The 24778-nt window shown below is 41.4% G+C and overlaps 1 protein-coding gene across 7 annotated transcripts in view; it reads left to right on the top strand.

Annotated features, from left to right (window-relative positions):
• The window catches only part of TRIQK (triple QxxK/R motif containing), a 133881-nt gene that overhangs the window by 36983 nt on the left and 72120 nt on the right, over positions 1 to 24778 (top strand). For 4 of the 7 annotated variants that reach the window (XR_009759655.1, XR_009759659.1, XR_009759658.1 and 1 more), the window contains exons 3-4: positions 5179 to 5515; positions 23413 to 23554. Coding sequence is in view for 2 of the 7 variants with exons in the window: in XM_061602911.1 (XP_061458895.1) it covers positions 23413 to 23554 (142 nt within the window). In the remaining 5 variants the exon portion in view is untranslated. Of the gene's footprint in view, positions 1 to 5178; positions 6469 to 23412; positions 23555 to 24778 lie in introns of those variants that run through there. The other 3 variants (XM_061602911.1, XM_061602902.1, XR_009759656.1) reach the window with 2 other exon arrangements.

Here is a 24778-nt window from a genome sequence, read left to right as displayed (position 1 = left end):
TTCAGCTTTGACCATTCCGCCTTGGGTGTCCCTGCTAGGGAAGAGGCACCAGAGATCATATCGCAAACATACATTGGATAATGGAACGGACCAAGGAATTTCAGAAGAAAATCACCCTGTGCTTTATAGATTACAGCAACGCCTTTGACTGTGTAGATCATGAAAAACTATGGAATGCTTTAAAAGAAATGGGGGCGTCACAGCATCTGACTGTCCTGATGCGCAACCTATACTCTGGACAAGAGGCTACTGTAAGGACAGAATATGGAGAAACCGATTGGTTCCCCATCGGAAAGGGTGTGAGACAGGGGTGTATTTTATCACCCTATTTATTTAATCTATACGCAGAACATATCATACGGAAAGCAAGATTGGACCAAGATGGAGGTGTGAAAATTGGAGGGAGAAATATGAATAATTTAAGATATGCAGACGATTCCATACTACTAGCAGAAACCAGTAATGATTTGAAACAAATGCTGATTAAAGTTCAAGAGGAAAGCACAAAAGCAGGACTACAGCTGAACGTCAAAAAGACTAAAGTAATGACAAGAGAAGATTTATGTAACTTTATAGTTGACAATGAGGACATTGAACTTGTCAAGGATTATCAATACCTTGGCAAAGTCATTAACCAAAATGGAGACAATAGTCAAGAAATCCGAAGAAGGCTAGGACTGGGGAGGGCAGCTGCGAAAGAACTAGAAAAGGTCCTCAAATGCAAAGATGTATCACTGAACACCAAAGTCAGGATCATTCAGACCATGGTATTCCCGATCTCTATGTATGGATGTGAAAGTTGGACAGTGAAAAAAGCAGATAAGAGAAAAATCAACTCATTTGAAATATGGTGTTGTAGGAGAGCTTTGTGGATATCATGGACTGCAACAAAGACAAATAATTGAATGTCCGGTAAAAGGGGTCAAGGTCCACTCAGTCTTCCATCCATCCGTGGTCGGCAAAGTGAGTACCCGGCATATGCTGGGGGGTAAAGAAAGGCCAGGGAAGGAACTGGCAACCCGACCCCATATATACAGTCTGCCTAGTAAACGTTGCAAGACGTCACCCTAAGAGTCTGAAACGACTCGCACTATAAGTGCTGGGACACCTTTACCTTTATCACTAGAAGCTAAAATGACGAAACTGAGGTTATCATACTTTGGACACATATTGAGAAGACATGATTCATTAGAAAAGACAATAATGCTGGGAAAAACAGAAGAAAGTAGAAAAAGAGGAAGGCAAAGCAAGAGATGGATTGATTCCATAAAGGAAGCCACAGACCTGAACTTACAAGATCTGAACAGGGTAGTTCATGACAGATGTTCTTGGCGGTCGCTGATTCATAGGGTCACCATAAGTCATAGTCAACTTGGAGGCACATAACAACAACAACTTCTTTAAATTATTGCAGAAGATGCTGCTCATAAAGGAGGCTAAGGGTGCTTCCAGACTGTTGCTATTTTCAGGTAGGATTCAATCACATAGCAGCAAATTCAGGTTGTGCAATTATAGTTGACTGGGCACTCTTGCACACAAACCTGCTTCCCCAAAAGATCTTGTCAGGAAAGTGACAGGAAAATGCAATGTGTGGGATCACTCTTGCTTGATGCAGTGCTGTCTAACCTAAATGCAAGCATATCAGGAGGAATACTTATTAAACAGCAACTGGAAGCACCCATAATGAGGGAGGCCATCTCTGTAATTCAGAAGCGCCAGAAGTGAAGCTCCAGTTCCACATCTGTGTATTAAGCAGGACAGGCAGTGATAGCTAGTTCACTGACACCTCATTTGTGAAATGCAAATTGAATGTATGAGGATGCCTTATACTGAATGAGAGCATTGGTCCATCTACCTAGCCCAGATCGCAGGAATCATTCTGAGCCCTGCTGCTTGAAGGTCAAAGCATGTGCTATGAATACTATTGGTAGCATGGAGTAATGTTTCTCTTTTTCCTTTACTTAATTACAGGCACTGAGAGGGCAATGGTGGTTGGAACACAGTGCCCAATCACAACTAGGGAGGGAAGGTTTTATCCCTCTCCCCAGTCACATTTGGGTTGAAAATCACTCCCCTCATGCAGTTACAAGGTTTAGAAAATGTTCCCAAGTCTTGAAGCCAAGGAGGGGGGTATATTGGGGGGATTGCAGCTGAGAAGTTAACTGATAAACTTCTCCTCCCTTCCCTGCACACTGTAATCTTGTTCACACTTGTCCCCTCCTCCCGAAGCTGTAAATTGTTTAAGAAAACTGCATGCCATGCTTTTAACGTAAGGCAGAGTTTGGCTCTGGGATCTGTTAGCCAGGGAGACCAGAGACTGAATCTGGGACCATCTATCTGCTAAGCGCATGGGATATTTTGAGTAGGGACAAATGTAAGCTGCACTACATTGCTGAGGAAGAAAAGGGCAACATACTTTTTAGAATGTCGCTGCAACTTTCTATTTGCATTCCATAGTATTTTGAATGCATTGGATATTAGAAATATGCCTGCAGTTAAAGGGGGGGAAATGATATACAGCCCAGTCCTCTGCAGGTCGATAGGATTTACTTCCATATAAGTGTGCAGAGGCTTTCAAGTCTTACAGTGCAGTCCTATATGTGTCTGCTCAGATGTAAGTGCCATTTAGTTCAGTAGGGCTTTCTTGCATGTAAGAAGACAGATAACATTTCGGAATTAAATCCTGTGCATGTACTTGATTTACTGTATACACATTACAGTTTTCTTATGTGGAAAGAGCTCATAAGAAAATATGGATTTTCTACCCTGTCTGATGCCCTGAGGATATTTCATGTAGCACATGTGGAATTTTTGTCATCTTCTGGCTAAAATCCTCCAGCATAGAACAGAAATGCGTTGGCCACCCCACTAATGGTACAGTAAATTGCATTTTCTCATTTGGAACAATATAATAGATTTCTCTACAGAGTGATTTATCATGCAACAATTAGGAGCCCTAGGGAATTAGATGACCATTTAAAATTTTATCAGCTTGTTTCAATAAACTGTTAATGTGACCCTAATGTTTGGGAAGCACTTTAATATAATCAGATTTTAGTTGTTCAATCTACTGACATTAATGGCTAACTCATTAATCATGGGATTCTCACAGAGACCTCTGAGTCTGTGCTAAGTTTAGTAGACCAGTTCTTACAATAATAAAAACAACAGGCAATTTTCCAGTGAGAAAAATCTTCTCACTTTCACAGTAAAATACTGTGTTTTTAGTCAGCAGTTGACTGGGTCATTTAGTAATTCATTACGGACTTACGGGTATGAGGGAATGCTCCCTCTCAAATGTTTGTACCTCTTTCTTTTAAGCAACCTCATTAGAATTAATCCAGAACTGGGCAATTAAATAGATAATGTATCAATCTTTAATAAGCAAACATTGTCTGAGAGAGAAGATGGGAGGTAGTTACATATCGGTGATAGGGTAGCCATGCAGAGCCAAAAACAGGAACTGTATTACCAGAAGAGGACAAAAGAGGATACTGATTTGCATATCATAGAGACAAATTTAGAAATACTTACTATAATTTAAATAGAAATACGCTACATTTTACCACAGTGGGGAATACTGTGACCAGAAAAAAAAAAGCTGTTCTCATAGCTGTTCTCCAGATGCATAATGGAATGTATTGGAAGGCAGAAATGAAGGGCAAGTCCTACACAAAGCTAATGTTATGAGCAGGGCTACTGTAAGCATCAAACTCATTTGCCACAAGCAAAGTTTGTCACCACTTTATGACCATTCAACCCACCTGGAAGTCATTTGTAGGGACATGCTCAGTGTTAAGCTTATGCCCATAGTGAATGACTCGGCCAATTCATTCAGTCAAAGAGCAGTTTTGCTGGGCCCAGGGGCGGGGGAAAGAATTGAATCCATATGCAGTACAAGCTGACTTTTATTGGCTGTATACACTTCATGAACAGTTACATAGCCTTAAATACTACCCTACTAGCGTGGATTTATTGACAATTTCTTAAAGAGTACACATGCACACTATAGACCACTCATGTTACAATGGTTCCAACTGCAGCATCCACTAGTCTCCACTAGTCTCCACCTGACATACATCTGTGAAGTCAAGATAACTGCCTTAGGCTGCAATCCAATATGCAGTTACCTGGGAGTAAGTCCCATTGAACCCAATGGAGCTTCCTTCTGACAAGACATGTATTGGATCGCAGCCTTAGTTTCAAATTACCACAATTATAGAGTGAGCATACTGTGGCTTGATAGTCTCTCTGGCAGTCGAATGGAAACCTTTGATTGATTTGCTTTTCAAGTTTTGATCCTGCAGACCCTTTTTATGGTTCACAGATGGGAATACGTCTGCGTTGAACTGCCCCAAAGGCAAAGCTATGCATAAATGCAAGGATAGTTGAATTTATAGTGTTTGTTCAAAAGTAAGACTTCGACTTAACAATGCATGTTGTAAAGGGAACGAGGCCAATTTTTTAACTATCCCAGTTTATTCATTGGTCAATGCTGCTGATACTCAACTGAACAGTGATTAAATATTTATTTTGCCAATAATAATATACCTTTTGTAAATGGGGTATCTCATACTAACTTACTTCTATTGGAGCATCTTATACTAACTAATGGGATCTAGTTCGCATTTCAAGCATCTCTGACAGCAGTGAAGAATTCATTTTAAAAATTGATTTTTGATAGCTTTGGGTTTTCTATAATGATATTGCAATCTAAATTATGTAATGCAATATATAAATTATTCACAGTACTGTCAGCATTGCTTAATGCATATTTAGTTTATTTATAAAACCTGTCTGTGGGCCCAATATATTAAATAAGCAACCTGTCTTAGAGGAAGTATGCAATATTGACAAGTCACATTATATATAGGGTTCAATAAAATGAAAGCAAGTTAGGTCATTATTATTTTAATGCATTATCAAAACCTCTGTGTACTTCGAAAGCCTTTTTGTTTGATTGCAAAACTGGAGATTCTAAAAAAAATAAAGGTTATTCACTGTATTAAAACTGATTTCGATCCCCATGTAGAGATCAGCAAATAGAAGGTTGTAGCCAATAGGAAATTGAGTGGACAATGATATGGCCAACTGTGCTGCCAAGGCCAAACTGAAGATTATTTAACCTCTAAGAACTATTATTTCTCAAGATTACAATCCACCTTTCCTTGCATGCAGATTTTCAGTGCAGCACATTATTGGATGCATCAGCCCAAGCATCATATCAACATCCGAAGAAAAAACATACAGAGATTCAAGTAATTCCAACAAGATGGAGCAACTGACAGCGCTAGCTCAGCCCTGATCTAACCATGAAGTGATGTCTGAGGATGGATTGTATGGGAATATTTGTATCCATTAAATACTTGAAAACACATCACAGCAAGTTCAAGAGGCTTCCACATCTGGGTGGCCAGAAGCAAAGCAATAGAGCCCTTTACCACCCACAAGAACTCCACTAGATGGCATTCTACAGATGCAGCGCTGGCAAAGAAGAAACAGTCAAGTCCTTTAAGTAAGCTCTATGCCTATGCCATGTTTTGTGTTCTATGGCTTGCGTTTTGAGTACACAAGTACACTGACACTGTGAAACTGAAAAGGCAGGATAGTTAATGAGAAGATATATGTGAAAGTAGAAATGGACAGTGCTCTTGGGAGGCAGAGGAATTTTAACTTAACCTGCAAGTCTTCCTTGACTTTAAAAGAAAATCCTCATCTATAGCAATAGCCTGAGTGGGTTTCCAATAGAGGACAGACATGATGAATGACTTCAGTGCAATACATGACAGTTTTAGTGTACATTATCTGCAGTTCATCATGGAATGATGTGTCACATTAGCCGCTGGAGCCTTCCTGGTTAGATTTAGCTGACTTTATTTGTAGTTAGTTTATTTTGAACTACTTTGGTCAAATGGCTCCCAGATTGCTCTGCTATTGGGCTACGCTTGTTGCATGAGCAGAACAAAGAATTTTGTTCACAGAGGTGCAGTTGCTTCAAGATGCAATGTCCTTATATTTACTGAAAGCCATAATAAGAAAGCACAGAAGAACTAAATTATAAGAGAAAAGACAGACAAAACTTTGGGATCACACATCTAAGAAAAGGTAACACTATTCTAAATAATTAACATTATTAACTAGATTTGCTTGAGGACATACATGAAATGCAATAGTATAATGGCAAAGTTATATCTACCTTGTATATATGTGGCAGATAGGAGTTTGAGTCCTGAACTGAAGCAGGCCTTCATACCCATTACATTTCACATGAAGAATGCACATAAATAATCCCCATAACATTCACAGAGAAAGAGCTCCATAATATCTCCAAAAGAATAGACTGATATTTTCATAAAACATTTATGGATGAAGAGGAAAAGTTGGTTTAATAAAGCACTTTTACCAGGGGAGTTACACTCACCAGCCTATGGTACTTTTATATGTTTAAGTTATCTTGTGCATTGCATTAAGGGATATGAAAATAAAATAATTTAAAAATTGGATCAGTCATTTGGAAATGGGAATAACAATAGTGTATATACCAGTATGCTGGTGAAGTATAGCTGCAATTCCCTTCTTATTTTGTTCAGATGTATGATGCTTGTGGTTGAGCTTTAGGACAAGCTGCAGCTGGGGGCTGCTTCTGGAAAAGGTAGGTGAGAGTTAAATGGGCTAGAGGCAGAAGATTTGGTCACAGACAAGTGAGAGATCAGGCGGAAGATCAGGCAAATGATGACTGAGGACCTTTTTGAGGGGTAATCAAAGATGGGCCAGAGGTCAAAGGCGAAGCAGTTTTTATGCTCTGTTGGACAAACTACTCAGATTGAGAAACAGAGCTTTAATCAAAAATTATATGGTATCAGCCAAGCTCCTGTTGGTTCTTTAGGGCACATGGTCCTGGCTGATAAGAACATTATGTTCTTATGCAAAATTCTTTCATCACAGCATATTCCTAGGATGTTTCTATGACACAATATATCTCAAATGCAGCAAAGCTTTTGACAAAGTGCCCCATGATATTCTGATTAGCAAGCTAGTTAAATGTGGGCTGGATGGAACAACTATCAGGTGGATCCACAGTTGGCTCCAGAATCGTACTCAAAGAGTGCTTATCAATAGCTCCTTCTCAAACTGGGGGGAGGTAATGAGTGGAGTACCTCAGGGCTCACTCCTGAGCCCAGTGATCTTCAACACTTTCATAAATCACTTGGATGAAGAGGTGCAGGGAATGCTTATCAAATTTGTAGATGATACAAAATTGGGAGGAATAGCTAATGCCCTGGAAGCCAACAACAAAATTCAAAGGGATCTTGATAGGCTGGAGCGTTGGGCTGAAAACAACAACATGAAAGTCAACAGAGATAATTATAAAGTTAGGAAAAAGAAACCAAATGCACTATTATAAGATGGGGGATACTTGTCTCAGCGATAATACATGCGAGAAGGGTCTTGGGATTGTTATTTATCATAAGTTGAATATGAGCAAACAGTGCAATGTGGCTGCAAAAAAAGACAATTGCTATTTTAAGCTGCATTAACAGAAGTTTACTTTCCAAATCTCATGAAGTATTAGTTCCCCTCTATTTGGCACTGGTTAGGCCTCATTTTAAGTACTGCACTTTAAGAAGGATGTAGACAAACTAGAATGGGTTCAGAGGATGGTAACGAGGATGATCAGGGGCTGGAAACAAAGCCTTATGATGAGAGACTGAAAGAACTGGGCATGTTTAGCCTTGAGAAGAGAAGACTGAGGGGAGATATGATCACACTCTTCAACTACTCCAAACAAAGGAGGGCCAAGATTGCTTCTTGATCATCCCAGAGCGCAGAACATTGTATAATGGTTGAAGTTGGAGGAAGCCACATTTCGACTGAACATCAAAAGAAACCTTCCCAACTGTTAGAGAGGTGGGGGTGGGGAAAGGACTGCCTTCAAGTCGATTCCGATTTATGGCAAACCTATGAATAGGGTTTTCGTGGTAAGCGGTATTCAGAGGGGGGTTACCATTGCCTTCCTCTGAGGCTAAGAGGCAGTAACTGGCCCAAGGTCACCCAGCAAGCTTCATGGCTGTGTGGGGATTCAAACACTGGTCTCCCAGGTTGCAGTCCAACACCTTAACCACTACACCACACTGGTACGACAATGAAATCAATTACCCAGGGAGATGGTGGGTTCTCCAACACTGAAGGCATTCAAGAGGCAGCTGGACAGCCACCTGTCGGGTATGCTTTAATTTGGATTCCTGCATTGAACAGGGGGTTGGACTTGATGGCCTTATAGGCCCCTTCCAACTCTACTATTCTATGTCTATTTTGAAGTGAGTCCCATTGAGTTCAATGGGAGTTATTCCCAGGTAATTGTGTACAGGATGTGCTTATGAGAGATCTTGCAGTGGTGGCAGGTATCTTCAAGCCTTGAAAAAAAAAGCAAGGAACAGTATGCCCAGTGATCTCATATCATAAGTAAAATCTGCCCCACTTTTTGAGGAAATATTTGAATGTTCAACATCCTCGTTCTCAACAAGTAAATAACACATTCTTTGGCTACATTATGACCAGATTATATCTATTAGTTACTGCTGTGCACCATCTAAATCTCCAGATTCCCCTGGGAGATGCGAAAATCATTTCAGACTTCAATAACTAACAATCAGTTATTGCTCTGGGCAATAATAAAGCTGAATGCAATTACCTAAAGTGAAGTTAGCTGTGTAACAAATGAAATACAGATCTCTCTCTCTCTCTCTCTCTCTCTCTCTCTCTCTCTCTTGAAATAAATGTAGCATCTCCTCATCACGCATGGTGTAGAAGTGGCTTTTTAAAAATGCATTGTCTGAACACTCTGTTTGAGGTTTGAAGTATATGTGATTAAAACTTATTGAAAGTTACTTTTTATGATATCACTTGCATGATTAACACAGGGTATGAAAGGCTATGGGCTATAAAACTGCAACAGTAAAAACATTCATTCTAGGAAAGTAGACATCTTTAAAGGCGATGCATTTGCCCATAGCATCTTCTACTATTTATAAGTGCAGTAGAATTTTTATGTATAAAACATACACACACATTGGGAGAGGGAATGTGGTCAGGATCCAAAGGATCATGCCACAATTTCCACACTCCTGACGGCATTTTGGGATTTTGTTTCTCAGACAGCAGTTCTACTATGCCATTCAGCAAGCAACTTTTGAAAATGAGAAAAGTTTCTATAATGCAGTGTTCAGCATCACAGGATTCCTCCTCCCCAGGAATATAGACAGACAGAAATAAATAAACATTTTAAAATCCTACCAGTCATGTATTACTGTTTTTTTTAACAAAACCAATGTATCATAAACAATCAGAAAAATGAAAAAGATAAGAGTGCTTTCACCTTGGACAGCTCCTTTAAAGTTTGGACTGAAACCCAGAGAGGATTCACTCCCCCACTGACATTGGAGGCACCAGTCTTCACTGGATATAAATGTACTAAAATAAATGAATAAACTCAATTTCAGCTGTCTCATGAATTTCAGTGGAAGATATGTAAATTGCAAGTAAGTATGCTTTGGTGGTCAGCCTTAACATGCTTACTTTCACTGAGCTGTTAGTATCAAGTAATTTTCTAGACTGAAATTATTCTAATTAATATTTTTAATGCATTTCCCCTTTGCCACAACAGAATTTAGTTATTTGCAGATAGACTTACCAATAGAAAGAAAATTTACTAGTGGAGGGAAAATCAAGCTCCTAATATTTTGAAAAATCTATGTTGATTTAGTCCCATAGTTTGGTGTCAAGTAAATAATGCTTATAAAAGAATCCACACCTATATCCCATCACATAATTTTTCTGTTCTTGAAAAATAATTTGTGCTTGGGGAAAACAAATAGTTGTATTAGGACACAGCCCTATAGTCCCTGAGAAAACATCCCAGGAGGCATAGGATTTTGTGGACCACTTTCTCCATAGATAGAACAGAGGTTGCCCACGCATGGCTCCTCAGTGCAGCCATGGAAACCTCCACAGTTGTCTCTCTATCTAAATGATGATGATGATGGTGGTGCAGCCTCAGAGGCAACATCTCATTCTTAAGGAGTTCTTGTCAAACCTGACCTAAAGAAGCTCTCCGGGGTTCTGGTCCGTAGTTTCTCACCTTACTTCACCTCACCTCACCTTCCTGCCTTAAATTACCTTAGACTGGATTTACTGGCTCACACCACTTGATCCCGGACTCACCAGTCAAAATGCGAGTGCTCAGGACTCTACCTGCTCCTGGGTCTGGGACATTCCCTCCCCTGCACCCTTTGTATGGTTTAATTCCAAAAGACACATTCCAGAGGGGTAGTCTGTTTCACCGAAACAAAAAATGAGTACTGTGGCCCCCTAAAGTAACTTCCTAACCCACATGGGTGAGGAACCTCATGCCCTCCAGATGTTGCTGGATGACAACTCCCATCATCCTTGAACATTGGCCATACTGTCTGGGGTTGATGGAAGTTGGGCTCTGTGAATGTCTGGAGGGCAACAGATTCTCCATCTCTGCTATAACCTTAAAACAGCTCAGCCCCATTCCCTTGCCTCAGAAGGCCTCAGTGGGAGCTGTTGAGTGGCAACTGCCAGCAAGGGAAGGCTGCTGTTATCACAGGTTGAGTGAGATCCAGGTGTTTGCTCCCATTTTCTTCCATCAAAGGAGTTGTTGCCAGTATGCCAGAATGGCACCAGAACAAGGCCATACATGCTCCATGAATAAACCTGGTTCCATATGGACACCCCCCCTCTACGATACAAATCTTAACGTGGTGAGGGGGTTTGAGAGTGTTGAAGAAACTGAGAGCAATGCCATCAGGAGTCTACACCAAGAGGCTAGATTCCTAGCAGGGGCACCCAAGGTGGAATGGTCAAAGCTGAGACACCAGACTAAGATGCATCCAAACTCAGAGGAAGGCAATGGTAAATCACCTCTGAATATCTCTTACCACGAAAAACCTATGAACAGAGTATCCAAAATGCAACACAAGATAGTGCTGGAAGATGAGACCCCCAGGTCAGATGGCACTCACTGAGCTACTGGGGAAGAACAAAGGACAAGTACGAGTAGCACTGTGACTAATGACGCAGCTGGTCAAGCTGAAAGGAAGCTCAGAGGCTGATGCACACGATGTGAAAGGAGAGTCCGGAGTTGTACGATGCACACAATAGGAAAATAGAATGTGAGAAGCATGAACCAGGCAAAGTTAGAAATTGTCAAGCAAGAAATGGAATGTATCAACATTACAATACTTGGTGTGAGTGAATTAAAGTGGATGGGAATGGGACATTTTCAATCAGGCAACTACAAAATATTTTATGAAGGAAATGAGAAATTAAGAAGAAACGGGGTTGCTTTAATAGTGAGAAGTGATGTAGTAAAAACAATTAAGAGCTATAATGCAAGGTCTGAGCAAGTGATATCAATGAGATTAAATGGGAAACCTATTAACATAACCATCATCAAAATCTATGCTCCAACGGCAAATGCAGAAGTACAGGAAGAAATTGATCACACACCAAAACAAGATGTGCTGATAATCATGGGGAATTGGAATGCAAAATCAGGGAACAGAGAAGAACTAGGAATTATGGGGAAATGGGGCTTAAGAGATAGAAATGAAGCAGGAGAAAGACTTATTGAATTCTGTGAAGTCAATAATTTGGCAGAAGGCGGCTGGGACTGGGGAGGGCAGCTATGAGAGAACTGGTAAAGATCCTCAAATGCAAAGATGTATCACTGAACACTAAAGTCAGGATCATTCAGACCATGGTATTCCTGATCTCTGTGTATGGATGTGAAAGCTGGACAATGAAAAGGTAGATAAGAGAAAAATAAATTCATTTGAAATGTGGTATTGGAGGAGAGCTTTGTGCATACCATGGACCGTGAAAAAGACAAATAATTAGAACAAATTAAACCAGAACTATCATTAGAAGCCAGTGTGGTATAGTGGTTAAGGTGTTGGACTACAACCTGGGAGACCAGGGTTCGAATCCCCACATAGCCATAAAGCTCACTGGGTGACCTTGGGCCAGTCACTGCCTCTCAGCCTCGTGAAAACCCTATTCATAGGGTGGCCATAAGTCGGAATTGACTTGAAGGCAGTACATTTACATTATCATTAGAAGCTAAAATGATGAAACTGAGGTTATCATACTTTGGACACATAATGAAAAGACATGATTCACTGGAAAAGAGAATAATGCTGGGAAAAACAGAAGAAAGTAGAAAAAGAGGAAGACCAAACAAGAGATGGATTGATTTCATAAAGGAAGCCACAGACCTAAACTTACAAGATCTGAACAGGGTGGTTTATAACAGATGCTGTTGGAGGTTGCTGATTCATAGGGCCGCCATAAGTCGTCATCGACTTGAAGGCACATAACAATAACTTATGGACACTATGTAATTTCTGTTTTAGAGTTATTTTATTTTGAGTATATTTTGTAAACCTCTTTATTGCTGCTTGGGGCTATAATACAGGATAGAAGTATTCTAAATAAATGAATGAATAATGAATAACAACAATTTATTGTGTCCTAGCTTTTCTCTGATTGGTTTATAATTCCAAGAAGTGTTTGATTTTTTTGTTTTTGTTTTCTTGCTTTATAATTTTCATTTCTCCTCACACATCCAGAAACTAGGCAAGTATATACATAAAATTAGTACAGAAATAGCTTGATGCTGACATAAATGCCAAATAGAAATAGTATCAGCGCTGATATCCCCATCTTCTTTCCCTAATGACTTTTTAGCATTGTCATCCATGGATATTAACCTGTTAGTTTTATCTATCCACAAGGGTGATATATAGATTGGGGTTGGAAAATTCTTTAGTGAACCACATCACAATATATTTCAGAACTATATTGGAAAAGGGACATAGCTCAGTAGTAGAACATCTGTTTTGCATGCAGAAAAGCCCAGGTTCAATTCCTGGCATCTTCAGGTAGGACTAGGAGAGAATCCTGCTTCAAACCCTGGAGAGCCACCACCAGTCAGTGTCGACAATACTGAGGTAGATGGGCCAATGGTCTGACTTGATATAAGGCAGCTTTCTATGTTCCTATGATCAGTCGTTTGTGGAGTTATTCCTGTGGTACTCCAAGTGTATCTGTTCAAAAACACAGGGCAGCCTATAGCCACTTTCCAAATCAACACTGAGGTGATTCCACAAAACATTTATCTGAGAGATTCTGTTTTCACATGTTGTTGAACACCATTTTCATGGAAGAACTGTCATACTACAATTCAGAATGTTCTAGTTATTTCTTTAAAACCTGTGTTTGAGAAGGAGAGAATTTTTATAAAATCATGGTGTTGCAAAAATGACTTTATGTTGGTGAAGTAGATGTGACAGTGTAGTGCAGAAGTGTATTTATTCGTATTTATAACCTTTCTAGCCAAGAGTGGCTGCCAAAGTGGCTTACAACTAAAGTCCACACAAACACGTCGAATATTATGGATATGTTGGTATGTGGGTGTGTGCAGTGGTCTCTCTCATCCTTGGCAGAAGTTACAAGTCGTTCCAGAGGGAGGGAGCAGAAGGATTTGCAGATGGACTCAAGATCTGGCTGATAGCAAAGATGCCAACCAACAGAAGTTCCCCTTTCTGTTGATTTGCAGGCTCCTGGCCTTTGGCACTTTGTGATGCACTCCACATTCCAGGCTTTTCTCTCTAGAGAGAGGTGGCAGAAGGCACAGGAGGGTCTGGCTGATGATAAAGATGCCAACCCATAGAAGCAGCCTTTCTGTTGATCTGCAACATTGGGAGTTAGATGCAGGAATCACACAGTTCAAATCCCTGTTCATTCAAGAAGTGCATGGGGTGACCTTGAGCAGTTCAGGCGCTCTCAGCCTAACCTATAGTGTGCAGGTTTATTGCAACACAAAACTACTGCTCTAACCTCCATGGAAGAAGAGTAATATACTAATTTAATATAATTAAAGCACATTTCTGCCTCACAGGTTTTATAATCCAGCTAAACAATCAATGGGTGCTTCCAGATGGGTGCTTAATATTGTTAACAGGTTGTTGAGATATCTCAAGCAGGTTTCTGGCAACAAGGTTTTTTAACTGGATTTTCCCTAGAAAGTAGAAATCTGGATTAAATTGGGGGAAAATACTGAATGACATTTTGGTGACAACAACACTGTGCGGACATTGCAAAAAATGCTCATGCATGAGGAGCACTGATCCTACAATAAACTCCCACCTGGAAGCCCCCTCATGCTCTTAGCCATTCAGGGAGGGAAACAAACTCCATTCTGATAATGGTTGAGAATAGGTAAGTGCCACCTTCACTATGTGCCACCTTCTGTGTAAGAATCAGGCTTCCCTGCATCTATAATTATTAAAAGGAAAAACCAGAGACATATCTGCGTGCCCCATAATTAAGTAAATATTTATTTATTATTTAATTTATATCCCGCCCTTCCTTCCAGCAGGAGCCCACGGCGGCAAACTAAAGCAGTAAAAACACTTTAAAGCATCATAAAAACAGACCTTAAAATACATTAAAACAAAACAACTTTAAAAACATTCTTTAAAAAAGCTTTAAAAACATCTTAAATAAAAAGGGTTAAAAAACATATTGTTTAGAAACAAATGCTTTAAAAAAAACATATTAAAAACAATTCCAACACAGATGCAGACTGGGATAGGTCTCAACTTAAAAGGCTTGTTGAAAGAGGAAAGTGTTCAATAGGCACTGAAAAGATAACAGAGATGGTGCCTGCCTAATATTTAAGGGGAGAGAATTCCACAGGGTAGGTGCTCCCACACTAAAGGTCCATTTCCTATGTTATGCAGAACGGACCTCCTGATAAGATGGTATCTGTAGGAGGCCCCCACCTGCAGAGCGCAGTGATCGACTGGTATATAAGGGGTAAGACGGTCTTTCAGGTATCCTGGTCCCAAGCTGTATAGGGCTTTGTACACCAAAACTAGAACCTTGAACTTGGCCTGGTAGCAAATGGGCAGCCAGTGCAATTCTTTCAGCAGCGAGGTGACATGTTAGCAATACCCTGCCCCAGTGAGCACTCTTGCCACTGTATTTTGCACCAGCTGCAACTTCCAGACCAGCTCAAGGGCAGCCCCACATAGAGCACATTACAGTGATCCAGCCTGGAGGTTACCAGTGCATGGACAACAGTGGTCAGGCTATCCCAGTCCAGAAACAGCCGCAGCTGTCTTACCAGCCAAAGCTGGTAAAAGGCACTTCTAGCCACGGAGGTCACCTGAGCCTCTAGCAACAAAGATGGATCCAGGAGCAACCCCAGACTACGGACCTGCTCTTTCAGAGGGAGTACGACTCCATTCAAAGCAGGCAACCGACCAATCCTCTGAACTCGGGAACCACCAACCCACAGTGCCCCAATCTTGCTAGTATTCAGACTCAGTTTATTGGCCCTCATCCAGCACTCCACCGAGTCCATGCAGCTTGCATGGCCTCTCCCGATTCAGATGTTACGGAGAAATAGAGCTGGGTATCGTCAGCATGCTGCTGACACCTCGCCCGAAATCTCCTGATGACTGCTCCCAAGGGCTTCATATAGATGTTAAATAGCATGGGGGATGAGATGGTAGCCTGAGGCAACCCACAGCACAACTGCCAGGGTGTCAAAAACAGTCACCCAATGCTATTCTCTGTGAGCAACCTTGGAGATAGGATCGGAACCACTGTAAAACAGTGCCTCCAATACCCATCTCACCAAGTTGGCCCAGAAGGATACCATGGTCAATGGTATCAAAAGCCACTGAAAGTCAAGTAAGAATAACAGGGTCGCACTCCCCCTGTCCTTCTCCCAATAAAGGTCATCCATCAGGGCAACCAAGGCCGATTCAGGCCCATAACCAGGCCTGAACCCAGACTAGGATGGGTCAAGATAATCTGTTTCATCCAAGAGTACTTGCAATTGCTGCGCCACAACCCTCTCAATCACCTTTCCTAAGAAGGGGGTATTTGTGACCGATCGGTAGTTGTCGCAAACCAGTGGGTCCAGGGTGGGCTTTTTCAGGAGCCGCCTCTTTCAGGGCGGCTGGAACCACTCCCTCCCGCAATGATGCAGTGACCACACTCTGGATCCACTCAGTCAGACTCCCTCGGCAAGCTTTAATAAGCCAAGAAGGGCAAGGGTCGAGAGGACATGTTGCTGGCCGCATCATCGCAAGCACCTTGTCTACATCATGAACTGAAACCGTTCCCAAGAAGTTGCAGCAGACTTTGCACTGGACACCTCATTGGGGACTACAGTAGATGTGGAGGGGGCATCAAGATTGCTATGGAGGTAAGCAACTTTACCCTCAAAGTGCCTTGCAAACAATTTACAGTGGGCCTCCGAAGGGTCTAAAACTCCATTTCCTGGAGTTGATGTCAACAGACTCCTGACAATACAGAAAAGCTCCACTGGACAGCTACTTGAGGATGCGATAAAGGCAGAGAGGTGGGCCTTCTTCACTGCCCTCACTGCAACACAGTAGGCATGATTATGATGTTTTACTCGTGCCTGATCAGCCTCACAGCAAGTCTTTTGCCACTTGCGCTCTTGGCATCGTCCAGCCTGTTTCATTGCCATTAGCTCACTGGTGTACCAAGGTGCAGACTGGGCTCCACAATGCCAGAGAGGGCCCTTGGGAGCAACCGTGTCAAGAGCCCGACATGCCTCGCTGTTCCACAGCGTGACAAGGGCTTCAACAGGGTCACCTGCTCTATCTACTGGGGACTCCCCCAGGGCATTCAGGAATCTAGGTCAATCTCTAGTTTAACCCTAATTGTAGACTTTCATTAACTGTAACGTTGTTTTCTGGATTTAGCTCTGGCCAAACCTTTGCTTGAAAATCTTTCCATTGATATTGCAAGGCTTTGAACCCAGATGCAAAACACACTTTTGTAAGTGCTGGCATGGAGAAAGAAGAAAAAGAAAATAAATTAAATGCATCTTCCAGTGACATAAGTCTCGTGAAGAATAAACAAGGATAAGCACTTATTCTACATAGTGCACTGATGATCTGAACAATGCAGACAAAAATAATAATTAAAACATAGCTTCATGCTGACATAAAACTTTCAAGTGACTCAACTGTTGAGCTTATGATTTTTCTGTTTTTGTATTTGTGAGCATAATTATGTCCCCGAGGCAGCAGGAGCTAGTACTTGTCATCTCCCATTTCCCCCTCCAAAAGAAGATTAATTTCTTTACATAGAAATCCAAAGTTGACGCCAGAGCAATAATAATAAATGTAAACAAAGCCTTTTTAAAAAAATTCTAGAATGCATAATTTAATGGAACAGTCACATAAATAATGAAAACACTACATATACTTTAGCCAATTAAGGGTAAAGCTGAAAGGTAACATTTAATGAAGTATTGACTCTCTATGTCAACAAAATGATGGCAGACATCTGTATGGATGATAGCATTTAGCAAAATGCTATAAAATCAATAGGGAGAAAGCGGGGAGTGGGCAGGAACAGACTTGATGGCTCAGAGCCTGGGTAATGGGTTATGGAGCCTTTTGTCCTTCACTCACCAACTGAAAGAAGACTAGTGACTGAACATGACAACTTTCTCATGGCTGGTTAGAAGCCTATGTTGGATGAGCTCATTTTCTTAGGACTCATAATAGGCAGGTGTCTGCATCATAAAATTAACGTATGCTTCTTCAAATTATCCACAATAATTAAAAAGCTAACCCTTTTCACACAATCATAGAGGTTCAGTGAAAACACATGGAGATGGAAGGAATGGAATCATAGCAGGAGCCCTTCTCTTTATGCCGTAATGTCAAAGTCAGAACACATCTATGTATGTGTAACTGCATGGCATGTAGGGCTTTGTTTGAGGAAGCAGGAGCCCTGGGCTTGTTTTGACCTTGAAATAAACTCATTGAGGTCAAGGTGTATTCTCAACATTACTAAACTGAGTCAACTCATTTTTTAAAGAAAGTTTGTAGTTGAGTCCACATTGATACCACACATGTAAAATCATATTCTTACATCTAGAAGAATTAGCACTACCAGTGATCAGTACTTAAAACCACAGAAATAGATTAGAATCCTCACTCACTTATGAGTTTACAGTGAGACTACAAGGAGCTCACATGATTTTTTTTGGGGGGGGGCCAACATAGATATGACAGTCGGAGGCAGTATGCTTCTGAATTCCAGCTGATGGAAATTGCAGGGGGGGAGAGTGCTGTTGCGCTCAGGTCCTGCTTGTGGGCTTCCCATAGGCATCTGGTTGGCCATCATAAGAACAGGATGCTGGACAAGATGGGCCACTGGCTTGATCCAGCAGGCACTTCTTAAGTTCTTAAAAGAGCACCCTCCATAGGAGTAGTAAATATTCACACCTATGAGGGGAAATAAATTGGGCACTTGGAGACACAACTGGGAAGTATGGTACACCATACACCCCTGCCCAGTCACTGTGGTCATCTGGTGAGGCCCTCCCGGTAGCGCCACACACTCCTGCAATTCAGCTTGTGACTACCCAGACCAGGGTCTTTAGTGTGATGGCACACCGGCTATCTGGAGCACACTTCCCCAGGAAATAAGGCATACACCTACGATTTTGTACTTTCAGTGCATGTTAAAAACTTTAATTTCACTTATGCTTTCCAATATTAGTTTATTGATCAACTCTACTGCTAGTCATACTGAATACCTGAATTATTACACAGTAATAATCCTCCTCTAGGATGCACACCTTAACGTGGTGAGGGGGTTTGAGAGTGTCAAAGAAGCTGACAGCAATGCTGTCAAGACCAAGAGGCTAGATTCCTAGCAGGGTCACCCAAGGCGGAATGATCAAAACTGAGACACCAGACTAAGATGCATCCAAAGTCAGAGGAAGGCAGTGGTAAACCACCTCTGAATACCTCTTACCATGATAACCCTATGAACAGAGTATCCAAAATGCAACACGAGATAGTGCTGGAAGATGGGACCCCCAGGTCAGATGACAGTCAGCAAGCTACTGGGGAAGAACAACGGACAAGTACGAGTAGCACTGTGACTAATGATGCCACTGGGTTAAAACCAGAAGGAAGCCCAGAGGCCAATGCGCACAGATACAGGAGAGTCTGGAGTTGTACGATGCACACAATAGGAATATGGAATTTGGGAAGCATAAAAGTTAGAAATTGTCAAGCAAGAAATGGAACGTATCATCATTACAATACTTGGTGTGAGCGAATTAAAATGGATGGGAATGGGACATTTTCAATCAGGCTACTACAAAATATTTTAGGGGAAATGAGAGATTAAGAAGAAATGGGGTTGCTTTAATAGTGAGAAGTGATGTAGCAAAAACAATTAAGAGCTATAAAGCAAGGTCTGAGTGAGTTATATCAATGAGATTAAACGGGAAACCTATCAACATAACCATCATCCAAGTCTACGCTCCAACGGCAAACGCAGAAGAGGAATTGGAGAGATTGTATGCAGAAGTACAGGAAGAAATTGATCACACACCAATACAAGATGATCTGATAATTATGGGGGACTGGAATGCAAAAGTAGGAACATAGAAGAACTAGAAATTGTGGGGAAATGGGACTTAGGAGATGGAAATGAAGCAGTAGAGAGACATATTGAATTCTGTGAAGCCAAAAATTTGTTTCTTGCAAACACATTTTTTGAGCAACCGAAAAGACGATTGTACATGTGGACATCACCAAATGGTCAATATAGGAATCGAATTGATAATATAATTGGAAGCAGAAGGTGGAGAAGTTCCATACTTTTTGCGAAAACAAGACCAGGAGCAGACTGTGGTACAGATCATGAACTGGTAATAATAGAAAATCAGAGTAAAGCTAAAGAAGATCAACAAAGCACCCATAATGCCAAAATACAATTTAAATAACACCCCAGAATATAAAGATCAAATAAGGAACAGATTTGAGGCTTTAAACTTAGTTGACAGAGAACCAGAAGAAGTATGGAGTGAAGTCAGAGAGATTATCCTCTTTCAACAAGCCTTTTAAGTTGAGACCTATCCCAGTCTGCATCTGTGTCAGTATTGTTTAATATGTTTTTTAATGTTTTTAACCCGTTTTAAAGTTGTTGTTTTTAAATGTTTTTAATGCTGTCTTGTTGTAATGTATTTTAAGATTTGTGATGTTTTAAAGTGTTTTGGTGCTTTGTTTGCCACCCTGGGCTCCTGCTGGGAGGGGCGGGATACAAAATAAATAAATAAATAAATAAGAATGCAAAAAGACAATACCTCTAGTTAAAAAGAGAGAAAGATCTCAATAGATGACTGAAGAAACTCTTAAAATGGTTAAAGAGAGAAGGAAAGCAAAAGCAAAAGCAAGACAGAAACACAGTCAGAACCCTAAGTGCAACAATACAGCGACTAGTACATAGGGACAAATAGAACTATTACAATAGTTACTGTATAGAAATAGGACAACAAAAAAGGTAAAACAAGAGCCCTATTCCAAAGATTAGAAAAATTAAAGGGAAATTTAAACCAAGAGTAGGGATGTTGAATAATCACCAGGGGAACATACTGACTGACCAAGATGAAATAAAAGTAAGATGCAAGCAATACACTGAAGAACTGTATAAAAGAGATGCCAGGATGACAGATTCATTCATGGAGGAACCGTATGATGAAGAACCAGAAATTTTAGAATGTGAGGTGAAAAGTGCTCTTAAAACACTTCGAAGAAACAAATCACCAAGAACAAATGGCATACCAATAGAGTTACTACAAGCTGTTGTTGTTGTTGTTATGTGCCTTCAAGTCGATTACGACTTATGGTGACCCTATGAATCAGCGACCTCCAAGAGCATCTGTCATGAACCACCCTGCTCAGAGCTTGTAAGTTCAGGTCTGTGGCTTCCTTTATGGAATCAATCCATCTCTTGTTTGGCCTTCCTCTTTTTCTACTCCCTGCTGTTTTTCCCTGCATTATTGTCTTTTCTAGTGAATCGTGTCTTCTCATGATGTGTCCAAAGTATGATAACCTCAGTTTCATCATTTTAGCTTCTAGTGACAGTTCTGGTTTGATTTGTTCTAACACCCAATTATTTGTCTTTTTCGCAGTCCATGGTATGCGCAAAGCTCTCCTCCAATACCACGTTTCAAATGAGTTGATTTTTCTCTTATCCGCCTTTTTCACTGTCCAACTTTCACATCCACACATACAGATCGGGAATACCATGGTCTGAATGATCCTGACTTTGGTGTTCAGTGATACATCTTGGCATTTGAGGACCTTTTCTAGTTCTCTCACAGCTGCCCTCCGCAGTCCTAGCCTTCTTCTGATTTCTTGACTATTGTCTCCATTTTGGTTAATGACTGTGCCGATGTATTGATAATCCTTGACAAGTTCAATGTCCTCATTGTCAACTGTAAAGTTACATAGATCTTCTGTTGTCGTTACTTTAGTCTTCTTGACGCTCAGCTGTAGTCCTGCTTTTGTGCTTTCCTCTTTAAGTTTCATCAGCATTCATTTCAAATCATTACTGGTTTCTGCTAAGAATATGGTATCGTTGGTACAAGCTACTGAGACTGAATCTGTCCATATTGACAAAAAATTGTCAAGAAATATGGAAAACTAAACAATTGCCCACAGACTGGAAGGGTTCAATATATATCCCAATGCCAAATAAAGGGGATCCCAGGGAAGGCGGTAATTATCAAACGATTGCCTTAATATCCCATGCAAGTAAAGTAATGCTCAAGATTCTACAACAAAGGCTCTTACCATATATGGAGTGAGAAATGCCAGATGTCCAAGCTGGATGTAGAAAAGGAAGAACTACTAGAGATCATATCACAAACATACATTGGATAATGGATTTCAGAAGAAAATCACCCTGTGCTTTATAGATTACAGCAAATTGATTGTGTAAATCATGAAAAACTATGGAATGCTTTAAAAGAAATGGGGGTGCCACAGCATCTGATTGTCCTGATGCGCAACCTATACTCTGGACAAGAGGCTACTGTAAGGACAGAATATGGAGAAACCAATTAGTTCCCTGTTGGAAAGGGTGTGAGACAGGGGTGTATTTTATCACCCTATTTGTTTAATCTCTACGCAGAACATATCATACGGAAAGCAGGATTGGATCAAGATGGTGTGACAACTGGAGGGAGAAATATCAATATAATTTAAGATATGCAGACAATACCATACTACTAGCAGAAACCAGTAATGATTTGAAACAAATGCTGTCGAAAGTTAAAGAGGAAAGCACAAAAAGATAAAGAGGAAAGCAATCAGCTGAACATCAAGAAGACTAAAGTAATGACAACAGAAGATTTATGTAACTTTAAAGTTGACGAGGATATTAACCAAAATGGAGACAATAGTCAAGAAATCAGAAGAAGGCTAGGACTGGGGAGGGCAGCTATGAGAGAACTAGAAAAGGTCCTCAAATGCAAAGATGTATCACTGAACACCAAAGTCAGGATCATTCAGACCATGGTATTCCTGATCTCTATGTATGGATGTGAAAGTTGAACAGTAAAAAAAGCGGATAAGAGAAAAATCAACTCATTTGAAATGTGGTGTTGGAGGAGAGCTTTGTGCATACATGGACCGCGAAAAAGATAAATAATTGGGTGTTAGAACAAATCAAACCAGAACTGTCACTAGAAGCTAAAACGATGAAACTGAGGTTATAATACTTTGGACACATAATGAGAACACATGATTCACTAGAATAATGCTGGGGAAAACAGCAGGGAGTAGAAAAAGAGGAAGGCCAAACAGGAGATGGATTGATTCCATAAAGGAAGCCACAGACCTGAACTTACAAGATCTGAACAGGGTGGTTCATGACAGATGCTCTTGGAAGTCACCAGTTCATAGGGTCACCATAAGTCGTAATCAACTTGAAGGCACATAACAAATCATTAGAAGCTAAAATGATGAAACTGAGGTTATCATACTTTGGACACATAGAGAAGACATGATTCACTAGAAAAGACAATAATGCTGGGAAAAACAGAAGGGAGTAGAAAAAGAGGAAGACCAAACAAGAGATGGATTGATTCCATAAACAAAGCCACAGACCTGAACTTACAAGGTCTGAGAATGAAATAAATAAAACACTCTGCTTCTCCAAGAACCACAGCCATGATTGAGCACGAAGCCTGCACCTCTCTGCCTAGTGTTGTGACTCTTGGGAACCGGTTTAAGGTCTTCATATAACTTCCAGAATAGGCTTAGCCGCAGACCCTCAGCTCAAGTGTAAGATCACTTCTGGAACCTAGTGAGCTCTTCTCACATGGGGGGGGGGATCCGTGGATGAAGGTATGCCTTTCGGCAAGAAATCAAGTTCTGTTCCGGGGGCTCGGAAGAAGGATGTTGCAGCTGAAAACTAATGGGCTGTCGAGTGTTTTAATTTATTTTTCTTCAACTTGTTCAGTTTCAGAGCATTTTCCTCGAGCGGCTTTTGTTGACATTGGAGGGAGAGGCGGACCCGTCGCCGCCCGAACGAGGAGGGCGTCCCTCAGACATCGTGAACCCACCCGCCGCTGGAGGAGGAGAAGGCGGAGCCGACACTCTCAGTAGGTATCGAGGGGCTGCCCGGTGTTGGGGGAGGGGGCAAACAACGGAGGGAGAACTGACTGCCAGAGCGCTGCTCCCGCTCCAGCCAGCCCCTCCCATACTTGATCACAAGCGCCTCGCCAGCCACAGCTAACGGTCGACGCAGTAAAAGTTCAGTCGCGAGGCTGACGAAGGCCAAGGCTGCTCAAGGGATCTTTCTTGTCTAGCTCATTGTCTTTCTCTCCATTGGTCAGGATAGAAACACTTTGATTCGCGGTTGGGTAGACCTTGCTGCCAATCTAAAATACGTCGAATTCCACAAGTCATTGCTTTTGGAGGGGGGGGGTAAAATAGTTCCGTGGGCCCTGCGCCGGCCATATTGCTTTCGGGCACGAGAAAGGGAGAGAGTTGGGAGGAAGACATCTCAGATGAGGAAAAAGAGCTGTGGGGGTGGGGAATTAATGGAGTAACCTGCCACAGTCTCCGTGGAGAGAGTTAATTTCTTTTGCTCATCAGCAGCATTCGTTAGTGTGCAGTTTGCTCCCCCCACCCCCGGTGTAAACTCATCGCAGACCTAATCAGCTGCTTTTTGGCTATCTATGATGATGATGATGATGTACTGTAAGCGGTATTCAGAGGCCTTCCTCTGAGGCTGAGAGGCAGTAACTGGTCCAAGCTGGTCCAAGCGAGCTTCATGGCTGTATGGGGATTCGAACCCAGGTCTCCCAGGTTGCAGTCCAACACCTTAACCACTACACCACACTGGCTCTTTTGCACAGGTCTTTTTCAGACTGGTGGAGGTGGCTGTGATCTCGTTGTCCATCGCGGAGATGTTAATTCATGGAACTTGCCCTGGTGTCTGATTAGGCATTCCTACTCAGTTGAAAGCTGTAAGAGAACATTGTGAGGAGGGAGGGAAGTGGTGAATATGTTTGGACTGAAGGATCTGAATTATGTCTTCTTTTACTCAGAACTGGATTTCCCCCTCTTGTCTGACTCTGCAAGCGACCTTGTGCAGATCTGCCAAAAGTTTTCTTTCTTTTTTTTGGCATGTAGACTAATGTTGCCAGTGCTAATTCCCTTGCACAATTTAAGGGCATATGAAAGAAGAATGATGCTGAGCTGGAATGGAATAGCCTCTTGAATTGCCACAGGAATGCACAGAGGCTTCCAAGTTTCAAATGACTATAGGTGCCCATTGCCCAGTCCATCTGGTTGACCTTAGGACCCTAAGGATGTTGCCC

Source organism: Rhineura floridana, chromosome 1 (genome assembly GCF_030035675.1).
Source record: "Rhineura floridana isolate rRhiFlo1 chromosome 1, rRhiFlo1.hap2, whole genome shotgun sequence".
Taxonomy (NCBI): Eukaryota; Metazoa; Chordata; class Lepidosauria; order Squamata; family Rhineuridae; genus Rhineura; species Rhineura floridana.
The sequence above is the reverse complement of the archived record's forward strand: the minus strand, read 5'-3'. Positions and strand labels throughout refer to the sequence as shown.